At 36.4% G+C, this 24,540-nt stretch overlaps 1 protein-coding gene across 2 annotated transcripts in view; it reads right to left on the bottom strand.

The window, feature by feature from the left end:
* LOC150106553 (uncharacterized) overlaps window positions 1-24,540 on the bottom strand; it is a 197,162-nt gene that overhangs the window by 108,711 nt on the left and 63,911 nt on the right. For both annotated transcript variants that reach the window (XM_090392528.1, XM_090392527.1), the window contains exon 6: window positions 6,611-6,795. In XM_090392528.1, the coding sequence (XP_090248654.1) occupies window positions 6,611-6,795 (185 nt within the window). The remainder of the gene's footprint in view (window positions 1-6,610; window positions 6,796-24,540) is intronic.

The following is a 24,540-nucleotide window of genomic DNA, read 5'->3' as shown; positions in this document are numbered from 1 at the left end:
AAACGTTTAATTTGTATACCTATTTTTATACCTATATACCCGCGGTTGCAAAAAAATTTCTCAGCGGAAAAGGGGTCGCATGCGGGAAAAGTTTAAGAAGCTCTGGTCTAGACAGTACAGCCACTGAAATTTATGAAGTGATGACAGATTTTTGTAACTATACGGATTATGGATTTAAGTGAATGAATTTAGTGCTCATAATTTTACAGGTTACAACTAGATGGAAAAAAGAGCAACATTAACATAACAAATATTACATTAGCACACACACATTGAGTCTGAGACTTGCATACAAAATGTTGCTGATGTGCATGTGGGCTGGCAAAAATTAGAGGGAACATTGCTCTCCAGCCAAAAGAGAGAGAGAGGTCAGTAAAATAAAAAAAAAAAACTAAAAATTTTAAGTCTCTGCTTTCCTACTGTATATGATTTCTCAACATGTCTCTTCCCTTTCCATACACTTTCTCCACCAAAGTTGACAAAATAGTTCAAAGGATTACTTGGATGTTGAAAAACATCCAAGTAATCTAATCAACCAGTAGAGATAGAGAGATTATTATCCCCTCTTTATAAGACTATGATTTTGATCTATTTTGAACACTGTGCATGAATTTGTTCATGTGGATTGCTTGGTGATCAGGAAGTGGTGAGAATTCAGAGATGAGTGACCAAGCTGGTGACAGGTCTGTAGACTGCTCCCTATAAGGATGGGTTGAAAGTGTGTGGGTTGTAAAGTTTAGTTGATAGGCAGAAAGCAAAGGACATGATAGAAATTTAAGTTATTAAAAAGGTGTTCTATAATACTGACACAAAAGATATTTGACAAATAGAGAGAGAGAGAGAGATGGGTCAACCCTGGAAACTGTGTAACAGTGTGGTTAGTAAGGATGTACCGACTAGATATTTTGCTTGAAGAGTGGTGAGTGAATGAGTGGGTGAGTGACATGAATTGCCAGAATTAGTAGATAAGTATTGTATTATAGGTATTGTGTGCATAAAGGTTAGTGTGGGATGCTTGTTATGAGTCTTCTAACATTATGGATATACCATATAATAATAATAATTATAAGTTATCATAGCAAAAATCTTCAGGTTGTTTTCAGAACCATTTTCTCATCTCTGCTGTGGCCTGTTCATCATTTTATTATTATTATTATTATTACTACCCCAAGTCCTTTTTTGCACTCAAGGCAAATTCAATTCAAGAACTACTGAAGAGATAAGGTTTGAAGTTGTGGAACATCTTCCCTATAACAAAGACTTAGCTCCATCGGCTAAGACTTTGCTTAGCTAAATTATATGGTTATATTCTAAATTGACACCATATTTACCATATTTCAATTATATCTATTTTAAAATTAATTAATACCTCAAAGCAGAGTTGAGAAAATGGTTCCAAAAATAATGTGAAACTAAGGTCATGTTACTATACATGGTGGAAAATGAATTGAAATGGAGGGAAATTATATTAAAAAATAGTGTATGAAAAATCATCATCATCATCATATGTATCAAGGATTTAGGCCTAGTATGGCCTTAGAAGTCATCGTTGAATCGTTTAAGAGGACGTCCTAGTTTTTTTTTTCCTAATGGCTTGTACTTTAAGACTTGTTTTGGTAATCTTTCTGTTTTCATTCTTTGAACGTGTTCCATCCATCTATGTTAATATTTTTTAATTTTTTCAATTACTGGTTCTTGGTTTAATTCTTTCATAATATCTTCGTTTCTTTTGTGATCAATTAGGGTATACTTTGCAGTTTTTCTCATAAACTTCATTTCTGCTGTTGTTAATCTTTGTTTGTCTTTTTGTTTTATTGTCCAGATTTTGCTTCCATACATTAAGACCGGTAGGGCTAATGTATTGTATACTTTTAGCCTGGTTTGTTTTTGAACTAGGTTTGGTTTAAATATAGAGTTAATTACTCCTGTTATTTTTAAATATTTTGCAATTTTTATGTTTATATCTTTTTCATTTTCATAAGTGATCATACATCCTAGGTAGTTAAATGAATTCACCTGTTCTAAGATCTTGTTATCTAATACTATTTTAGTTCTTGCTGGATCTTGTCCTTTAAAGGCCATAGTTTTTGATTTTTCCATTGATATTATCATACCATAATCTTTGGATATCTCACTTAGATTTAAAATAGCTTTCTGTAAGTTATCTTCAGAATTTGTAATTATTATTTGGTCGTCTGCAAAGAGGAGAGTGTTTAAGTTAACTGTAGGTGAAAGTTTAATTCCTTGATGTAAATTTTTACTCCATTTTATTATTATTTCATTTAAGTAGATATTAAAAAGAGTTGCTGAGAGGGGACATCCCTGTCGGACCCCTAGGTTTATCTCTCTTGTATATGATAGCTCATGATTTAATCTTATTTGTATTTGATTATTTTCATATATACTTGTGACAGCTTTTAGGATATTATTTGGTATTTGTCTTTCTTTTAATATGTTAAATAATATGTTTCTTTTAACTTTGTCAAATGCTTTTTCAAAGTCAATAAATGCAATATGTGTTTCTAAATTATATTCTCTTCTTTTCTCTATTATTAATTTTAGGCAGAAGGCTGGGTCTATACATGATCGTCCTTTTCTAAATCCATTTTGTACCTCTAGAATAAAGTTTTCGGAATATTTCATTAGTTTGTTATTTAAGATTCTGCTGTATATTTTGTAACATGAATTTAGTATACTGATACCTCTATAGTTTTTAGGGTCATCTCTATTACCTTTCTTAAAGATAGGAATCACAATTGCTTTTTTCCATTCTATTGGGGGGATACCAGTTGAGTAAATTTTATTTAAAAATAATAAGAGTCTTCCTTTGAATCTTGTTCCTGCGTATTTATATAATTCTGAACCTAGCTTATCTTCGCCAGGTGATTTTCAGTTTCTTGTTTCTTTCAGGCTGATTTCTAATTCTTCTTCAGTTATTTCCTTTTCATTTTTGTTAATTGTTTACCAGTTGTCTTTTTTAAAATATTTGTCTGTCCACAGTTCTGTGTAGTAATTTAGAAATTCTTCTAATTTCAATTCAGTGTTTAATTTTATGTTTTCTTTGGTATCTGCATTTAGGTGTTTCAAAATCTTATATACATTGGGTCTTATTTTATATAAATCATGTTCTAAATAGAAACAAATTTATCCCATGATTCTCTATGTCTTTTTCTGACTTCTCTTTTAGCTATGGCTCTTATTCTTTTATATTCTATTTCATCTTCTAATCTTTTACTGCTTAACCATGTGTGATAGGCTTCTTTTTTCTTTTCGATTATTTCTTTGATTGTATCATCCAGATCTTCAGTTTTTTTCTTTTATTGAATTTTTTGGTCTTTCCTAAGCTTTCATTTGCTGCTGCATTTAGTATCGTTTTTATATTAAGCCATTCTATTTCTATTTCTTCATTTTGTTTTATTTTATCTAGATACTGGTTAATTCTTTGTTCATATAGCCATTGTACATTTGTGTCATTCAATAGTCTAGTTTTATAAACAAATGTTTCAATTTTTCTTTCTGTTCTTGTTACTTGTAGCCATTTAGGTGGTAATCTTAATTTTATTTTAACAAGGAAGTGGTCACTGCTTATTTCATATCCTCTGTGAACTCTAACATCTAGTGAAAATTTTGATGTCTTTTCATTTAATATGAAGTAATCTAATATTGATTTCCATCCTCTTGCTGCCCAAGTATATTTATGTATGTCTTTATGTTTATAGAAGGAATTCATTAATTTTAGGTTAATATAAACTACAAAGTCAATCAATTTTTTACCATTTCTGTTTAGAGTGTGTTCTCCATGTATTCCTATATTATTATTAATTTTCGTGTTTCCAATTCTTGCATTTAAGTCTCCTGCTAAAATTATGTAATCATTTTTATTTATTTTATTATATATGTTTTGTAGCTGATTATAAAAATCAATATTATCCTGTTCTCTTCCTTCTTCTGGGGCATATAAACCAATTATTGTTAAATAGCCTCTATCTATTTTTATTCTAACTTCTATTATTCTTTCATTCCATAATTTATAATGTTTCAACTGTTTTGAAAGGGAGTTATGAATCCAAATCATGACTCCTGCTTGTGCTCTTTGGTCTCTGTCGACTCCACTGTATATCACATTAAAATTTTCAGTTCTCATAGTTCCTTTTAATTTCTTTTTTGTTTCAGTGATTACTGCTATTTTAAAATTTCTTTCATTTAATAACTGGTCTAATTATATTTCTTTATATGATATTCCTCTTACATTCCAGTTTGCTATGTGTATTATATTTTGTCGTTTCCATTTTCGTTTTCCCTTTTCCATTCCAGGGTCATTTCCCATAGATTCAATCAGATTATATTTTTCTGTCAGCTTACAAGTATGGTTATGTTCTCCATGTCAGGGGACTAGCCTGACGATGGAATAGTTCAGTGGTAGGGCTGCTACCTTAAGGCTTCTGAACTCGCCTTCTTCCGAATTTAAACGCATAGGAGGAATAGGGTATATTGAAGGGGAAAGGGTAGATTATAGAAGAAATATAGTAAGGTTTATAGAGAGGACATAGTTGTAAGGCCAGAAATGAAAAGACCCCCATGGCCCTCGAGTACTCTAATAGCACAAGGGTCATAAAGTAAGAAGAGTTGGCTGATAAGGCCTTATAGGAAAGATTAAAGTAAGTGGGTCTTCCTCAAAGTAGAAGAAGGAGAGGATAGATCCAGCTAGGGGTCCATGGGAGTGCCGCTTCCCTTACAATCAAGATGCTTGCCCCTTATGGCCCTGTTGGTCCATGAGTCCTTATTCAGTATATTCGGACCACCCCACCATATATATATATATATATATATACACACACACGCACGTGCATGTACACACACACGCATGGTGGACTCTCCTATCCGCCACCCAGGGGACGCGCTCTCTTGGGGTTACAGGGTCCCCTGAGAGGTGTATGAAAAATGTAGTAAAGATTTTAAACCATCTTTTTATTTTGTATGCATAACAGCTAATCGAGGACCAGAAACCACTGATTGAGAATTCTGCCAATGCTATCTATTTGCTCTTCCTAATTTTGTTCAGAAAATTAGGGGAGCAAACAGATAATAATGGAAGAACAGAACTACATGAAAAATAAAAATACTAGAAGGAACTTGATGTTAGTAGAATTCAAAAAAAAAAAAAAAAAAAAAAAACTGATCTAATCTGGCTATTGAATCATAATGGGAGATAAAAATATTAACAATGTTTTGAATTCAATATCTCAGCATAAACATCAGGAGAAAGAAAAAATTTAGATGGAGTGATTTGATTTGGAGCATTGACATAAATATAAAAGCTAATCAAAGACATTAAAAAATGGAAGTAAGAGGAAACTAATAATGGAATTTTGTATTAGATTATCATAGTTTCTTGTGTTCCTCTTCTTGACTGTACATTTCAGGAAACAATGAAGATGATATTAACTACATTATAAAAATGTCAGCATTTTCTATATTACAGCATCAAGAGGGAGAAGAATAAGCTGATTCTGCTAGATTAAGATCAAATGCAATTATTATTATGTTCGTGTCTAACACAATTAAATAAAATAGGCAAATATTTTGAATTGTCAGTTATGTCACTGACATTTTAAGGTCTTAAACATTTCTGTTTATGAAAATGAAATAATTTTATGGTCAGTAACATTTTATGGAAATATCATACCTAAAGTTCAATGGAAAGGTCAGGATCAACAAAATTCTTTAGTTTTCATTCAGTATAATCATCGGCACAAAAATGTGCAGTCTAATCTAGCTCACTGGAAAATTATGTCTGTTTTGCAAACAATTCAAAAAAATACCCCCAAAAAAGGTTAACATTTAACATTATTTAAATTAAGGGGATATTAAATCCCACATTGTTTTAAAACCGAATAAGAAACTCAAAGATCGGAATTAAAGAGTTTCATGCCGAATATAGTAACTATAAAAGTATCGGCAACTATTAGTGTAAGCTAAATTTAATTTAATCCTTAATTTAAATAATGTTTACATCACCGAAATGAAACCTATTGGCTCTTTATTTTAAATAACATTTATTTTAAATAACATGAACTTTATTTTAAATAACAGTTCATGACTATTTATTTCAAAAAAATACCTGATATAAATAAATTTATTTAAAATGAATAACCCCACAAAAATAATTTCTTCATGAACAGTTTTATTTTATTTATTTTTTTTAATGTATGTAAGTGTCCTTAATAATGCAATATTTCTAATAATCTATTAATTAACTGCTGGTTTAGTGAACCTGGCTAAAGTGAAAAATCTGTGCATCCATCCAAATTTTATATGTTATTAAACCTTTATCAAAAATTTATTAGCCTACTAATTTTTTGTGTGTTATATGCTTCCCCTTCCACTGACACACAAGAGATTTTTTTGCAAACCTATAGTACATTCACACTCTATTTTTATTAATTTTATATATATCTTTTTATATTTATTTATTTTTAACTTGGTCTGGAAACCCTGCTCTAGAGACCAAACATGGAACTTTTCAAGCCACTTCATGCCTGCAATAAGCACGTTCCAATTAAAAAAAAAAATGAATATTACTTACTTCTTAAGAAAGAAATAATTTTACCTCTTGTTTAAAATTTTCTACTTGAACCATCAATTCAGATATTTGATCCTGCAGCAGATCCTCACTATGCATTGAATTAGTTAGTGATTTTTCAAGTTCAGTCACTCTTTCTTCTAATTCATCTCTTTCTTTCTTTAGTGCTACTATTTCATCCAAGCAGGCACTCTTCTGATTTTTCTGAAAAACTGCAAATTTGAATTTTTGATATATAATATGGAAAACAGTATTAAAATATTATATGAAAATAATAATATTCACTCATTAATACCATAACAAACAATTTCTGCAAGAAATTCTCTGCAATACATTTAACAAAATATCAAAATTTTAAAAACTTAATAAATGCCAGCCTGGTTGGCCGAGTGGTTAGTATATATCCGCTCTCCAGCCAAAAGGCTGAAGGGTTCGAATCCTGCTGTGGGCATGGATGTTTGTGATGGTGGTGGTAGATGTCATTGGCGTAATTGCAGTTCATTGTAGTTGGTGGAATGAGTGAGTGGTGGAGACGAAGTTGTAGAGTAGGTACCCTCCCTCAATTATTATAATTATGTGACACCTCCAGGGAGACCAAAGACTCATCGAGGGAGGGTACCTACTCTACAACTACAACCTACTCTACATGATATATGTAATGACTGCTGAATATTAAAAGAAAATGAAGAATAAAAAATAAGGAAGCAAAAATAATTTTTTTATTTAAGTTATTCCTTGGGTCTATCTGGATAAGCCTTTGAAATTCCATACTTGGAATCTTTAGAAAACTCTGTGAGCCTTCTCAATTTTTAGGTCAATCGGGAGACAAAATCTGGCAAAACTAAGTGGAAAATCAAAAATGGTTCTAAATGAAATTGTGATAATGAATGTGGTTATAGAGAAAACTGCTATTATGAAACACAGCTATTTTATGATTATATCCAACTATTTAATTCTTCTTCTTCTTCTACAGCTTCTCCCACTTAAGTGGGGTCACTGTTTGTTATGAGTCTCCTCCACACCTTCCTGTCTTGGGCTGTCACCACATCCAAGTTCTTCATCTTCAAGTCCTCTTCTACCAGCTTCCTCCATCTCTTCTTTGGCCGCCCACGCTTCCGCCTTCCTTGCACATCCATCTGCATGACCCTTCTTCCCACATATTCGTCCTCCCTCCTCATCACATGACCAAACCATCTCAACCTTGCCTCCTGTATTTTCGCTCCTAAGTTCGTAACTTTCACTGTTCCCCTGACATAGTCATTTCTCAGATGATCCTTTCTGGTCACAGCGCACATCCACCTAAGCATTCTCATCTCTGCTACTTCCATCCTGCTGATGTTATTTATTTATTTATTTATATCCAACTATTTAATTACTTGTTGTAAATTACAGAAATACAAAATGGTTGCAAAAAAATTAAATAAATAAATAAAATAAAAAATATATATATAATCTATATAAAATTAAGAATGCATTTGGTTCTGAACTACTACCTCTCAATAAAAATCCATATTGTGATATTAAGTGGGACTGTGACAACCTTTATAGGGTTTAAGTAATATCTATGAAACATTATTCACAAAAAAAAAAGAATTTTGTTCTATCAATTACAACAAACCTTGATTACTTATTTTTTTTAATGAATGTGGGAATGATGAAGTAGAAAACCATGAAAACATCAAAATTTAGAAATATTAGCCATGCCTTTGACAAAATGGATATGTATTTTAAAAAATACTAATATTAGAAATGATAATATTTATCTTAAAAATTTTATCCTTCAAAATACCGTCACAAGATGGTAAACCACATACATCTTCATCTTTCCTGGAATAAAAAGGAAAAAAAATGGTAACTCATGCACATAATTCTTCATGTTTGTTGTTTGGATTTGCATATAAAGGTGACTGCCACAGTGCACTGTTTGGAAGTCTTGTCTAATAGTGTTATAGCTCCATCACAATTTAAATATCCATTTTAAAAATACACAGCTATCTAACAGAAAACTACAAGAAATAAGTAACTGCACTGCACATCTCATTTGTAGGTAATCTACTGAGAATTAAGCTACCTATGCTGTTGAGAGCCCACACACCTTTAATTAGTGTGGATATTTCAGTTAATGAGAATGCTCCAGCATGTGTGTTGCATAATTTCTGCTCACCTCTCGCTGTTCATCATCACAGACTTTGCATAAGGAATCACATTACTCTCTATTAATATATGACTAGTCAATGCATGCTTTGATGAACAAGCTGCTCATCTTATCTGATTTACACACACTATGAATGTCTTGATATTTGTAACAGTTCATGACTATTTATTTCAAAAAAATACTTGATATAAATAAATTTATTTAAAATGAATAACCCCACAAAAATAATTTCTTTATTAATTTCCTGGTCATGTATGGGTGTGGTGCATACTAGTACATCCTGAATAGATGCCCCCCCCTAGCTGTTCTGTAGTTTCTAAGTTAAAGTTAACAGCGATTTTTATAGGTATGATAGTCCACTTTCAGATATTCATATAACAAATGTGTGTTTTCTTTATCATTCAGCATTCTTTTATTTTCCCCTCCAAATAACACAATACCAGTTGATAAAATCTGACATCCAGTTGTCAAACCTAAAAAAAATATGAAGATATCTTAAGCAATCTCAGTGCTTCTTACTCTATGCAATTTCAGCCATCACTAATAATGGCAACAGCAATAATGTCAGGTAAAGCTGTTAAAAAAAAATTTTAAATAAAAAAATGACAGGCAAAGGAAAACAGTAATTCCCCTTTCCACATATTCAGCTGATTTTTGCAACTTAGTCTGCATCCTTAGTCTGCAAGGGGTACTTAAGGGTCCAAGCTGTATAACTGAGAGGAGACCTCCACATAGTTGTTAAAGGAATACAGAGACCTGACCAGAGTTTCTGACCGAATGTCCAATCCTCACCTTCTCGTGGTGCACTCTGTTAGGTACCAACCTGGATAATGAATGAACAAGAATTGGCTGGGATTTAGCTGACCAAATTGTATTCTTATTAGCTTAAACCACAAATAAAATGATGGAACAATATGACAGAATTTCATGACGGCTGGGGCATCCCATTGTTTTCACCATGGAACCAGGGCAAATAGCGAAGTCAGCTACCAAACAAATCCTGAAACACACTCCAACTCAACATCATCAGAGTTCAAGATTGGTACTATCAACATAAAAAGCCTGAATGGCAAAGAAATGAAGATGGCTGAGGAACTGGATAAGTACCAGACTGACATAACAGGGATGACTGAAACTGGTGAAATCTTTCTAAGCAATAAATACAAAATGTTATATTCAGGTAATAACAATCACAGAAAAGAAGGTGCAGCTATAGTATTCAACACTAAATATGAGGCTAATCTTGAATAGCAGGCAATATCAAGTAGAGTGATGTGGGCAAATATCAGAATGGGGAACTGGACAATGAGACTTATTTGTAAAACCTTCCGTGAGACCTATGGTCCCACGGAAGGTTTTACTAAGGTAGAAGTCAAGGAATTTTTTGAGGCTTTAGAGAAAGCAACTGACACAATGAAAAAGAAAAGTAGGTCCTTGTTGGGGATCAAAATAGCAGAGAAGGAAATGATTGCCAGACATACAGAAATGTTTTGGGAAAATTTGGAGAAGAGAGCAAAGCTAATAATAATGGCAAATACCTGTTGGATTATAATAAATTTAGTTTAATCCTTTATCCAAGCATGAGCAAACAAAGTTTGCGCCTAAAAGTATCTTCAGGACTGGGGTAAGGTGATACAACACCAGGACAACTCGTTGCAAAGGTGGAGCAAGATACCAACACTCCTGTCTCAGTATCTCCTTTAATGCAAAACACATCTCCTTGCGGATATGTCTAATGTTATGCATTAAGGGAAGGGCCACTACCCAGACTAGTTTCGACCTTTATTGAGGTCTCTTCAGTGGGAGCCAGGCCCAAGCTGAGATACCAGACAGAAGCATTCTCAGGTCATCTCCACCTATAGGAGTTGCCAAATGGTGTGCCACCCTTTTTTAATAAATTACTCTGGATTTAGAGAAAGATTTAGAGGGAGTGGCCCTTCCCTTAATGCATAACATTAGACATATCTGCAAGGAGATGTGTTTTGCATTAAAGGAGATACTGAGACAGGAGTGTTGGTATCTTGCTCCACCTTTGCAACGAGTTGCCCTGGTGTTGTATCACCTTACCCCAGTCCTGAAGATACTTTCAGGCGCAAACTTTGTTTGCTCACGCTTGGATAAAGGATTAAACTAAATTTATTATACTCTAACCAAGTGAAAAATAAACTTTCAACATCTTTCTCTAAATCCAGAGTAATTTATTAAAAAAGGGTGGCACACCATTTGGCAATTCCTATAGGTGGAGATGACCTGCGAATGCTTCTGCCTGGTATCTCAGCTTGGGCCTGGCTCCCACTGAAGAGACCGATAGAATTCTATAGATCTATCTGGGAATTTGCATTGGCAGCGTTAATAAACATCTTTAACGAATTCCTCACTTCGGGAAACATCCCCGAGGAATTCGTTAAGAGCCACACCATCTTTATCCCCAAGAAAGACCGAGATCGGACTTTGTCGAATAACTGGCGTCCAATCTCCCTAACCAACGTAGACTACAAGATTTTTGCAAAAATTATCTGCACGCGCCTTAAGGGTGGTATCGAAAAAATAATAACAAGCTCACAGGTCTACGGGATCCCTGGTAGATCTATGGAATTCAATCTCTTTTTGTTAAGGGACTTGATCAAACTGGCCAAAGAGAAAAAATACCCCCTGGCACTTCTCTCCACCGACCTGGAGAAAGCGTTTGACAGCATCAACCACAGGTACTTGCAGAACATCTTACAAAAAACAGGCGTGGGCCCGAGACTTCGGCGTACAATTAAAAACATGTATGCGGAAGCCACGACCCAACTATCTATTAATGGGTTTCTAACAGAACCAATCCGCATAAAGAGAGGGGTTAGGCAAGGCTGCCCACTAAGCCCCCTCCTCTTCTCCCTAGTATTAGAACCCCTAATCAAAAGAATTGATAACACCCCCGCAATTAACGGTATTCCACTGCCCCAAGGCTCCAGACAATGCAAAATAGTGGCATATGCAGACGATGTAGTGGCTACACTCAGAGACTCTGAGTCCATCTATATCTATCTGCACACGCTGCAAAAATTCAGCATAGTCTTCGCGTTAACGCACAAAAAACCAAAATCAAAAGTTTCAGAAATTTCCATAGCACTGGACTTCCCTACGGTTTAACGCTACAGACACAGCCCCTAACTATACTAGGCGTGCCCTTTTCAGACACCCTAGCACTACCAATCCAAAAATTGCAGGAGACAAGCAGGGAAAGGATAAGGCTGTTCAAACCAACCTTCTTCTCCTTTTATTGCAGAGCGACAGTAATAAAAACAATCGTCACCCCAATGCTGATGCACACTGTCAATATCACAGGCATCACACTGGCACAAGAAAATAAGTTATCAAAAGAACTCCTGGATTTCTTCTGGAATGGGAGAAAACGAGAAGTAAGGAAAGAATACCTACAACTCAAACAGGAAGAAGGGGGTTATGCTCTGCCCGATCACAAAAGCTTACTACAAGCAAACACGTTCAAAACCGTACGGAAGGCCTTAAACTCCAACCACATTTCTGGCCTACTAATTAGATATTTTATAGGACTTTTCCTCCCCCTCTTTGGGATCACGGACTATGCTGGACCATGCGCAAGGGGGGTGCCCAAGTGGTACCGTACAGTAGTGAAATCGATCACAACACTCAGAGACAGAGGAATAGCAATCCTCACACACAAACCCAAAGCAGTATACTGGGATTTCTTCCAGCTTTCCAGGCGTGATACACCCAATCTTAGTACAAATAATGAAATTCTCTTCAGAAACATCAAAAATAGCTGGGGACAGCCTTTTCATCGGGATCTAGCCTGGAGAATAGCCTACGGGCGGCTCCCGGTGAAACAGGTGAAATCCTGGTATGCACCTAACCCGTGCGACCCATTCTGCGATGTCTGCCGGGACGTGGAAACGGTGGACCACTTCTTTTATTTTTGCCCAACGCATCTGGCGGAGACTCAGCACAGCATTGGGAATCCCCATGCTGACAGTAGAGGAGGTTGTACGACTACAATTCCCGCCACCAGTCCAAAAAACCCAAAAGTTCGCTATCTTCCTAATCAATGTACTAAAATATCACATCTGGAAAGTACGGAAAAAATCCCAGGTACGAGACGCAAATTTAATGTATGCAAGAATAAGAAAAGGTTTCTTTTTCTACTTACCCAAATTTCTTGCACAAGAAAGGCACTTACTAGGAGACTTTAAATTTGTGAATCAATACTGCAAACCACCGACAATATGCTTTCTTATACAGGGACGCATCAGGCCCTGTATATCTCTTTAGAACCCAAAAAAACCCACCATCCCCCCCCCACCCCAGGAAAAAGAATAACCACTCTGTCTCCCCTAGCCACAAAGCTTTCGCTGGCACGGTTTCTTTACTCCAAACAAGGGGGGGAGAGCTGAGAACCCGGGCGGCGAAGGCTTACTGCGAGGCGGTGCCGCTCCTCGTGAGCGGCATCTCCCAGGCCAGTCTCTTCCCCATTCTAAGTCCCAGTGGTACCAGGTATACAAGTTCCTCAGTAAGTTCCTATTCATTCCTACTTACCGGACCTTAAGTCCTGTTATTTTAGATTTAAAATAAATATTTAAATAAGTCCTATTATTTACAGCTTCTTTTAAAAAAAAAAAAAAAAAATATTTACCTGGAATAAAAATAAGGATATTATATCTAGTAACATAAAAAGAACCTCCATTAATACTGGAGTAAATCATTACTTTAGATAAAATAATATGTGAACTATAGACAAAAGTCTATGTTTAACCTTTTTCTGAACAGGTAAATTGAGATTATATGTTACAGACCAATTAGCCAATAAGGCTAAACAGGTTGACTGAGGCCTCTTTTTAACTCCTACTATCCTACTCTATCTTATATCATACTCCTCTTTTACTGTCTGCTGATCCTCAGCATGCTTTATTCTCCAAAGGCCAATGATGAGAGACATGAACTCCCATTCTACCTCAATAAAGGTCGAAACTAGTCTGGGTAGTGGCCCTTCCCTTAATGCATAACATTAGACATATCCGCAAGGAGATGTGTTTTGCATTAAAGGAGATACTGAGACAGGAGTGCTGGTAGCTTGCTTCACCTTTGCAACGAGTTGTCCTGGTGTTGTATCACCTTACCCCAGTCCTGAAGATACTTTCAGGCTTGGATAAAGGATTAAACTAAATTTATTATACTCTAACCAAGTGAAAAATAAACTTTCAACACCTGTTGGATTTCTGCTCAGGACATGGACTGGTTATTACTAACACCATGTTTCAACATAAAAATGTGCACAAATTCACATTGAGAGAAGAGGAAAGTAATAAGAAAAGTCTCATTGACTATGTTATTGTTGATAGTGATGTTTTCTCCCTGGTACAGGACACCAGAGTGTACAGAGAATTTGAAATTGGAAGTGATCACTATTTAGTCTTGAGCAGGATAAAATTGAATTTCATATTGAAAAGAAGAACATGTAAGAAAGTTTTAAAGTGAATAAAAGTTGAGCAGCTCTCCGATGAGAACTGTAGACTAAAATACATAAACATGATTCAAAAAAAAATGAAGGAGTTTCAGAACAGGAACTAAACCTTGGAGATTCAGTGGCAAGCCCCAAAGAAAATATTGACTGATTCAGCTAGAGAAGCATATGATAAGGTTGAAGTTGTCTGCAAGGATAGAAAAATCAGAACTCCATGGTGGACACAGAAAGTTAAAGAGGCAGTGAAGGAAAAGAAGAAAGCATATCAAAAGTTCCTGGCAAATAAGTCAGCTTGTGCTCTTAGAGAATACAGAGACAAATGTAGGAAAGCTAAATACTGTGTAAAACTAGCTAAACAAAAGTCATGGGAAGACTTTGGCAAGAATATAAAAAATAAATATCAAGAAGCCAGTAAAATATTCTGGAGGCTGTTGAAAAAGTTCAGAAATGGAGTACTGTAAAATGAATTAGAGATGATAAAGGTGACATGAAAATTGGAGAAAAAGATATCCTTGAAGTATGGAGTAATTACTTCGAAAAATTGCTAAATGAAACAAATAGTGAGAGTACAATAGCAAAAAACACTCAACAGGCATGCAATCAGGATTACCTATCCATACTTGAAGTAGAAAAACCAATCAAAAGACTGAAATGTGGAAAGGCAGTGAAAGTAGATGATATTCAACCAGAAATGCTCAAGTATGAAGGCATAAAAGTCTTGCAGTGGATGCACTGCATAGTTCAGAAGGCCTGGACAGAGGAACGAATTCCAGATGATTGGAGTAGAGGTTTCATAGTACCCATATACAAAAAGGGAAATAAAACTAATGTGAGAATTACACAGGTATTTCCCTACTGAGTGCTCCTGATAAGATTTATGCAAGTATACCTGAGAAACAGTTAAGAAGGATTGTGGAAAGGAAGCTTGGTGAAGAACAAGCTGGATTCAGGCCAAATAGAGACTGTCAGGCTCAGATTCTCACTTTACAACAAATAATGAGAAATCATGGGAATATAACAAAGATGTATATATAAGTTTTTTTTGACCTACAAAGGCATATGACAAGGTGCCAAATGAAAAGCAAATTCAAAACACTACAGTTATATGGTGTCAAAGGGACATTATATCAAGCGATACTTAGTCTCTATTTGGGATGAAAGAAGTATAGGAAGGTAGTTTGATATTAAATCTGGTGTTAGGCAAGGATGTACATTATCCCCTCTGTTATTCAACATTATGAAGGAAAGTGGTATTAAACCTGATATCAAATTTGAGATGTTAATTTCAGCTATTTATGCAGATGATGTTATACTTTTAAACAAATCCAGTACAAGTTTGCAAGATTTCCTGACTAAATTCAATAACCGTTGTAATAGATATGGTATGGTATGAAAATCAGCAATAACAAGACAAAGACAACGAAAATAGGCAGAAACATTGAAAATATCAACTGCATCGTGAATACCTACAGAACAAGTAAAACATTTCAGCTACTTGGGCACAATTTTCAGTGAAGACGGTATATTAAATATGGAAATAGACAATAGAATCAACAAAGCTGGTATGGTAGGAAGTCAACTTAATTATTACTATTATTATTATTACTACATGACACCTCCAGGGAGTCCAAAGACTCATCGAGGGAGGGCACCTACTCTACAACTCTCTGTCTCCACCACTCAATCCACCAACTATAACTAACTACAACTACACCAACACATCTACCACCCACCATCACACCACCAATAGTATTTTCACAGACAATCACAAACACCCATGTCCATGATGGGATTCGAACCCACAGCCTTTTGGCAGGAGATGGATACCCTAATCACTCAGCCAACCAGGCCGGCTTATTATTATTATTATTATTATTATCATCCCAAGACCTCATGGAGTCAAAAACTCATCTAGGAGGTCCTTTTGTAACACACACACAGCTCATCATACCTCACCTTAAACACACTCAAATTCTCTGCAGACACCACACTCTCAGGCAAGGCATTCCAATCATTCACAATTCTGCATGCAAAACAACCTGCTTCTCACTCCCCTTCTAACAATCTCCCTTATACAGCTTCCAGGGAAGACCTCTGGTTCCCCCCTAATCTCCCACCATTTTCAGTAAAACCTCTCTAACATTGATCCTATAACAACCCCTCACTAACTTGTGGGTCTCTATCATATCAATTCTTTTCCTCCTATCCACCAGACTCTGTAAATTGCATATTCTCAACCTTTCCTCAGATTTGACATTCCAGAGATCATAACCTACCTTAGTTGGTCGCCTCTAGACCCTTTCCAACATCTCTTTGTCCTTTTGAAAACCCGGTGACAAAATCTGTACACAATAGTCCATGTGTTGCCTAATCAAAGCCTCACACAATGGAAAAAGCATCTCCATACTTCTACAAGTCAGTGTCATCTGGATCTTTCCCAGAATTCTTTGTGTTATCCTCACAATTTTGGCAATGTGCCCCCTAAATTTCAGATCCTTATCCACTATCACCCCAAGATCTCTTATTTTGTCCACCTCCAACAATATATCGCCACCAAGCATAAATTCTACAACCAATCTTAGTTTCCCAAATTTTCCCAAACCTTACATTTTGCAACATTGAACTCTCATCCCCATTCCTGTGCCCATTCACTCAATTTATTCAAGTCTTCTTGTAAGGCCACAACATTCTCCACTACTCTTCATGGTTCGTCCCAACTTTGCATCATCTGCAAACAATTGAATATTCCATCCAAATCTTTGCCAATATCATTAACAGGTTAAACAGCAATGGCCCTAAAACAGACCCTTCAGGCACACCACTAGTGACTTTCCTCTTCCAGGATATTGCTTCCCCATACACAACTTGTTGATATCTATCAGATAGCTAGTCTCCGATCCAATGCACTAATCTAATATCCAACCCCATTCCCTCTAGTTTGTCTATCAGCTTATCATGCAGTAATCTATAAAAAGCCTTTGCAAAATCTAAGTATAATACTGTGTATCCCACTCCTCTGTCCAAGGAAGCCATCGCCTTATTGTAATAAGTAAGTAAATTACTAAAACCTGACCTCCCTTTAGCAAATCCATGCTGTCCATCAAAGATAATACCATTGTTGTCAACCCAATTCTGAATCCTAATTCTCACCAGCTTCTCCAACAACTTAACCACAACACCTGACACACAAATGTGTAGAAAGTGGCATAAGTTAGCCAGTTCAGCAGCAAGAGCATTGGCATTGGAACAGATTGCTCTCGCTCTGTGGGTTAACATTTTTAAGATACCATACTGTTGAGAAGGGTGATGGTGTGATTGTCTGTGTAAATATCTCCCTGTATGTGTGGGTGTTCTAAAAACTGAGAATGATAAGGAACCATCTGGAATTGAAGACATGTGATTAGTGTATCCACGAAGAGCAGACAGTTATTGGCTTCCAGTTTCATTCTAAAGTGGATTTTTGGATGTTGGCTATTTAAATGTGCTAAGAATGTATCTAATGTGCCTGGGCCATGTGGCTAAATAGCAAGCACATTGTCAACATAGCATACCCAAAGTGTTGGTTTGAGAGTGGCTGTATTGATAACTAGTTTTTCCAGGTGTTCTATGTAGAAGTTGGCTAGGGGGGGAGAGAAAGGGGGGGAAAGGGGGAGCCCGTAGTTGTCCCATCTAATTGTTTGTATATTTTCCCTTTTCATGTGAAATATCCTGCATGGAAAGGGAAAATATACAAACAATTAGATGGGACAACTATGGGCTCCCCCCCCCTCTTTCTCTCCCTCCACCCAACTTCTATATACACCTGGAAAAACTAGCTATCAATACAGCCACTCTCAAACCAACACTTTGGCTATGCTATGTTGACGATGTACTTGCTATTTGGCACATGGCCCAGGCACAGTGGATACATTCTTAGTGCATTTAAATAGCCAACATCCAAAAATCCACTTTACAATGGAACTGGAAGCTAATAACTGTTTGCCCTTCCTGGATACACTAATCACAGGTCTTCCAGATGGTTCCTTCTCATTCTCAGGTTTTAGAAAGCCCACACAGACAGGGAAGTATTTACACAAACAATCACACCATCACCCTTCTCAACAGCATGGTATCTTAAAAACGCAAACCCACAGAGCAAGAGCAATCTGTTCCAATGACAATGTTCTTGCTGCTGAACTGGCTCACTTACACCATACCTTCTTGGCCAATGGCTATAATCCCCATAAGATAAACAAAATACTAAATGCTCCTAAGAAACCCCTCCCACTATCCACCACAGAGAACTACAACAAAACAGTCACCATCCCATACATTAAAGGCACATCGGAAAAGATATCTAGAATTCTCAATAAACATCAACTATGCACTATATTCAGACCATGTGTCAAATTAGCAACTCTCATCCGCTCACTCAAGGACAGCATCCCTCCTTTATCCCATCCAGGAGTCTACGAAGTACCCTGCTCATGTGATCAAGCTTACTATGGTCAAACAGGAAGAACTGTGGATCTGCATCATTGAACATAAAAAATACATCTGATACAAAAAGATACAAAAGATACTATGGCAAGTCGGGTCTAGCAGACTATGCTTTGGATACCCCTGCACACAAGATCAACTGGAAGAAAACAAAAGTATTACACAGAAGCTTTTACAAGTCAGAGAGAGAGATTGTTCTCAGAAGCAACAGAAGTCATGAAACATACTCCAAATCTCAACAAATATGGCTAAGATTTGGGAGACAGTCATCTTAAGACATAACTAGTACCTGCTTTCTCTTTCTCTCTGTGTGTGTTTTTTTTTTAGATAGAGGGTGCCTAATTAGGACTTTAGTCTTTGTGTTGTTGTTACAACTTTGTTAAACTAGTCCCTTTGTTACACCATGTTGTTGTAGTCTCACGTACTGTGACAAAATGTGTTTTTGTGCTCTAAAGATGCTGGCTATAACACCAACGAAATATCAGCAATAAGTCAATAAATAATTATTTACTTATAATTCTGTATTCTGATATATACTGTCAAAATTAAACAACCTGACACACAGATAGGCCTATAATTTGATGTTTGAGTTCTATCATCTCCCTTATAAAGTGATACAATCTTGCTCACCTTTCACTCCTTTGGAACTCGACCCAGTGCAAGACTCATATTAAAAAATATATCAGGGCAGACATAAACTCCCTGGCACATTACTTCAAAATACATGGTGATATATTATCAAGTCCCACAGCCTTATTAACATCAAGTTTGCTGAATTCCCCATACACCTCTTCGTCACTTACAGTCAGTTACATGAACTGCTCTCAATCTCTCCAAGATGTGGTTAAGTTGTTGGAGAAGCTTGTGAGAACTAGGATCCAGAGTTGGGTTGACAACAATGGTATTATCTTTTGATGGACAGCATGGATTTGCTAAAGGGAGGTCATGTTTTAGTAATTTACTTACTTATTACAATAAAGTGACTGCTTCCTTGGACAGAGGAGAAGGATACACAGTAATATACTTGGATTTTGCAAAGACTTTTGATAGAATACCTCATGATAAGTTGACAGTCAAACTAGAGCAGCTGGTGTTGGATATTAGACTAGTGCACTGGATTGGAGACTGACTATCTGATAGGTATCAACAAGTTGTGTATGGGGGGGGGGGGGGCGATATCCAGGAAAAGGAAAGTCGCTAGTGGAGTGCCTCATGGTCTGTTTTAAGGCCATTACTGTTTAACTTGTATATTAATCATATTAGTGAAGATTTGGATGAAGTTATTCAGTTGTTTGCAAGTGATGCAAAGTTGGGATGAACCATGAAGAGGAGTGAAGATGTTGTGGCCTTACAAGAAGACTTGAATAAATTGAGTGATTGGGAATGGGGATGTGAGTTTAATGTTGCAAAATGTAAGGCTTTAAAATTTGGAAAACAAAATTGGGATGCAGAATTTATGCTTGGTGAAGATATATTGTTGGAGGTGGAGGAAATAAGAGATCTGCAAGTGATAGTGGATAAGGATCTGAAATTTGGGGGACACATAGCCAAAATTGTGAAGACAACACAAAGGCTTCTGGGAATGATGCAGAAGACACTGACGTGTAGAAGTAGGGAGATTCTTGTTCCGTTGTATAAGGCTTTAATTAGGCCACACATGGACTACTGTGCCCAGATTTGGTCACCTGGTTTTCGGAAGGATTAAGAGATGTTGGAAAGGGTCAAAAGGTGACTGACTAAGGTAGTTTTTGACCTCTGGAATGTCGAGTATGAAGAAAGATTGAGAAGATGTAATTTGCAGAGTCTGGTGGACAGGAGGAAGAGGGGAGTTGTTATAGGATTAATGCTGGAGAAGTTCTACATAAAATAGTGGGAGATGGGGGGGAACCAGAGGTCATCCCTGGGAACTGTATAAAGAGGGCACGAGTAGGGGAGTAAGAGGCAGGTTTTTTCATGCAGTGTTATGAATGATTGGAATGCCTTGGCTGAGAGTGTGGTGTCTGCAAGGAGTTTGAGTGTGTTTAAGATACAGTATGATGAGCTGTGTGTGTGTGATAAAAGGACCTCCCAGATGAGTCTTTGACTCTATGAGGTCTTGGAGTAATAATAATAATAATGATAATAATAATATGTCACATTCACAAGAATGAAAGACCTTTATGAACTGCTCATTTAGTATCCTCACTATATCTTCTGCAGCAGTTGTCCTTATACCATTTTCTCCAATGAATGTCATTTTTCCATAATTGTTCGTTTTTTTTGTTGGCTACATATCACAAGAATAAAACACTTGACCAAACACTAGAGACCACAGATATGAGAGTCCTGAGAAAGATTAGGGGCATGAACAGATGGCATCAATGGCAATATCATATTAAAAATGAGGATATTAGGAAAGAACATGACATTCTTAGCATCCAGGAATGTGTTAGCAGAGCTAATCTCAGGTGGTATGGTCACTTAAACAGAATGGGAAAGGAATGATTAGCAAAACAAGTGTTCTCTGCCAGGTTGGCAGGAAAAAGACCCAGAGAAAGACCAAGATATAGGTGGATTGATACAGTAAAAAGTGCCTTAGAACCCTGTTCTTCAACCTGTGGTTTGTGGACCGGCACCAGTCTGTGGAAATTTCCTGGTGGTCTGCCAAAGATCCCCCCCCCCCCCAATCATGTAGTAGCTACATGATTTGGGCACTACATTGTTGTAGGGCGAGTGTGACGCTGGATGCTACAAATAGCGCCCGAAGTATAGGCGGAGTGCACAACCGTCGAATGCCAGTATTGCGTCAGCTCACCTGTTGACAACGTGTCGCAAAAATTCTTATTTTATCGCGCTCATCCGTATTGTTTTCTAATACTGTGTTGTGGTATTTTGGAAAACAAGTTATTTCTTTCGTAAAATTTGAAACCCTACAAAATGGAGACAAAAAAAGTCAAACAGAAAAACCATTTAACCTTCTTTAGTAGAGGCAAGGACAATATTCAGGAGAAAAGTAGTGATGGTACCGAAAGTATGCCAAGTACTAGTGCTTCAAGTTTAGAAGAAGCAAAGAAAAAGAAATACGTTGATACTTCGGAATGTGCAAAACAAACCAAAAAAGAAAAGGAAACTTTGTTAGGTGTTTTGACAAAGACTATTTAAAGCTTGGTTTCATTGTAGCCCCTGGCAATGAACTATCGCCACAGCCTTTGTGTGTAGTATGTTTCAAAATTCTGTCAAATGATGCTATGAAACCTTCCAAACTTGCTTGTCATTTGCATTCGAAGCATAGAGATTTTATTGATAAGCTACTGGACTTTTTTCAAAGATTACGTGACCAGACGAAAAGTCAGAAAAGCGAAATATAAATGATGATGACTAGTGACAAGTCACTGCTTCGAGCGTCTTATTTGGTTGTTCTTCGTAAAACAAAAAAACCGTTTACTATTGGTGAGGAGTTAGTAAAGCCTTGCCTCTTAGATATCATACGAGAAATTTTGGGTCCTCATGCCACTAAAAAACCGGAGGCAATATCGCTTTCGGACACCACCATTCAGAGGAGAATTATTGACATGGCCACCAAATTTGAAATGTTTCGGGAATCAACTTGATGTGAGTAACCATGCTATCCTATTTTGCTTCGTGAGGTATAGTGAAGATGAAAACTTAAGGGAAGAACTTCTTTGTTGCCTTGACTTACCTGGACGGACCACTAGTTCAGAGATGTTTAATGCTCTTGACGGGTATTTTCAAGCGCAGGGACTGGAGCAAATGCATCGGAGTGTGTACGGACAGTGCTATGAGCATGACTGGATGTCACTCAGGAGTAATTGCGAAAATAAAGGAAATCGCACACCCAAAAGTTTTGTCCACTCACTGTATGATCAACCAGGAACACCTAGCTGCAAAGAAGCTTTCTACTGAACTAAACACTGTGATGAATGACGCAGTGATGCATTAATGAAATTTGTAGTCGAGATATCAACTCCAGGCTGTTCATGACACTGTGTAAGAGTATGGACTCACACCACCAACATCTCCTTCTCCATGCAGAAGTGAGGTGGTTATCGAGAGGAAGGGTTCTTGCACGCCTTTTCGAACTGAGGGAAGAAGTAAAGCAGTTTCTGCAAGAGCGAAAATCTGACCTAGTAGAGCCTTTGTTGAATGAGGAATGGATGGCTAAGCTTGCATATATGGTGGAGATATTTAGCAACTTAACGAATTTAATATTTCTCTTCAGGGGTCTTGTACAAATATTTTTACTCTGCGAAATAAAATGGATGCATTCAAAAAGAAGCTAGCTCTTTGGGATAGTCACGTACAAAAGGAAGATATAGAAATGTTTCTACTTTTGGGAGAATTTTTGATTGCTGATGATGTCAACAAGAAAGTCATAATCAACATAATAAGTCAACATTTAAGGGTGTCAGCTAAAAACTTTAATAAATTATTTCCCTGAAAATGAGGATCCTCATAAAGGTAACCTCTGGATTAACAATCCCTTCTTGGAAGATATACAATCATGCGCACTTGATCCTTGTGAAAAAGAAAAGCTGATCGAGTTGTCTTCTGATGTCACTCTGGTGTCCAGACATAAAATGCAATCATTGTCTTAATATTGGATAATACTCAAAAAGGAATATCCATCTCTGAGTTATAAAGCTATCAAATTGTTGGTCGTTTTTTTTGACTTCCTATTTGTGTGAAAAGACTTTTTCAGGCCATGTCAGTAATAAAAACCAAACAGAGAAATCAAATGGATGTTATTGCAGCACTTCATCTCTCAGAAACAATGTACCAGCCACGTATATCAAATTTTCTAACCTCTAAACAGCAGCAGATATCGCACTTGCTAAAAATTGTAATTTTATAACATTGGATTTAATAAATAAAATAATATCTACATTGATTTATGTTTCTGTCATAGCCATTAGCCAGTCCGCAAAATATTTCTCCTATTTTCCCCAGTTAGCAGGTGTAAAAAGGTTGAAGAATGCTGCCTTAGAAGACAGAAATATAAAATCTGGAGTCTTGACAGATAACAAATTGGAGGAAAATTGTTGATAGGAAGCAGAGGCGTAGCTAGGGGAGGGCAGAAGGGGCGGTCCACCCTGGGTGGCACTTTGCATTTAAGAAATCTTGCCATACTGTCTATAGAACAACAACTGAGTGATGAAATAGACTTCAACAATGTAATCGACAATTTTGCCAATGGAAAAGCAAAAAAAAAAATAACATTTTAGAATATTGGAATTAAAGTTTTACTTCAAAAATAAACATAGTATTTTAATTTATTTCCATATATGTCATTTTGACTTTTTGTAGTATTTTTGGTGTGTAATGAGAGAGAGGTGACAAACTCAGAGACTGCCCTGGGTGGCAAAAGTTCTAGCTATGGCACTGATAGGAAGTTAGTAATGATTTAAGTTCTTCATGTAGTACTATCATAATCAATATCCTGTACATCCCTTGAGGGTACGTGTCAGGAATTTGATGATGAGTTTACATCCTTGGTTGGGCTACTTAAACTAAACTAGTTACACTATGCTTCCACGTTATAGCATAGTGAAATCTATATTTACCTGAAAGAATCAATTACAAACATGATATAACTCTTTCAGTATAGAGAATACTCACAGGAACTACAGTATAGTTTGTTTATATCGAAAGGGATGCAGAAGGGAGAATCTTGACAATAGATTGGAAATACTGCGGATGTGTAATAAGATTTCTAAATGTTTATGCTCCATCTAATGGAACAGTTGGAGTTGGAATCTTCAAGGAATTGGAGCCATATTTATACGGTACCCACTACATCTTGGAAACATATCAGCTGAATACAATATTAGCAAAACAGAACAG

The sequence above is a fragment of the Typopeltis vanoorti genome, chromosome 5 (assembly GCF_054136105.1).
Source record: "Typopeltis vanoorti isolate ZY-2024b chromosome 5, IOZ_Tvanoo_1.0, whole genome shotgun sequence".
Classification (NCBI taxonomy): Eukaryota; Metazoa; Arthropoda; class Arachnida; order Uropygi; family Thelyphonidae; genus Typopeltis; species Typopeltis vanoorti.
The sequence above is the reverse complement of the archived record's forward strand: the minus strand, read 5'-3'. Positions and strand labels throughout refer to the sequence as shown.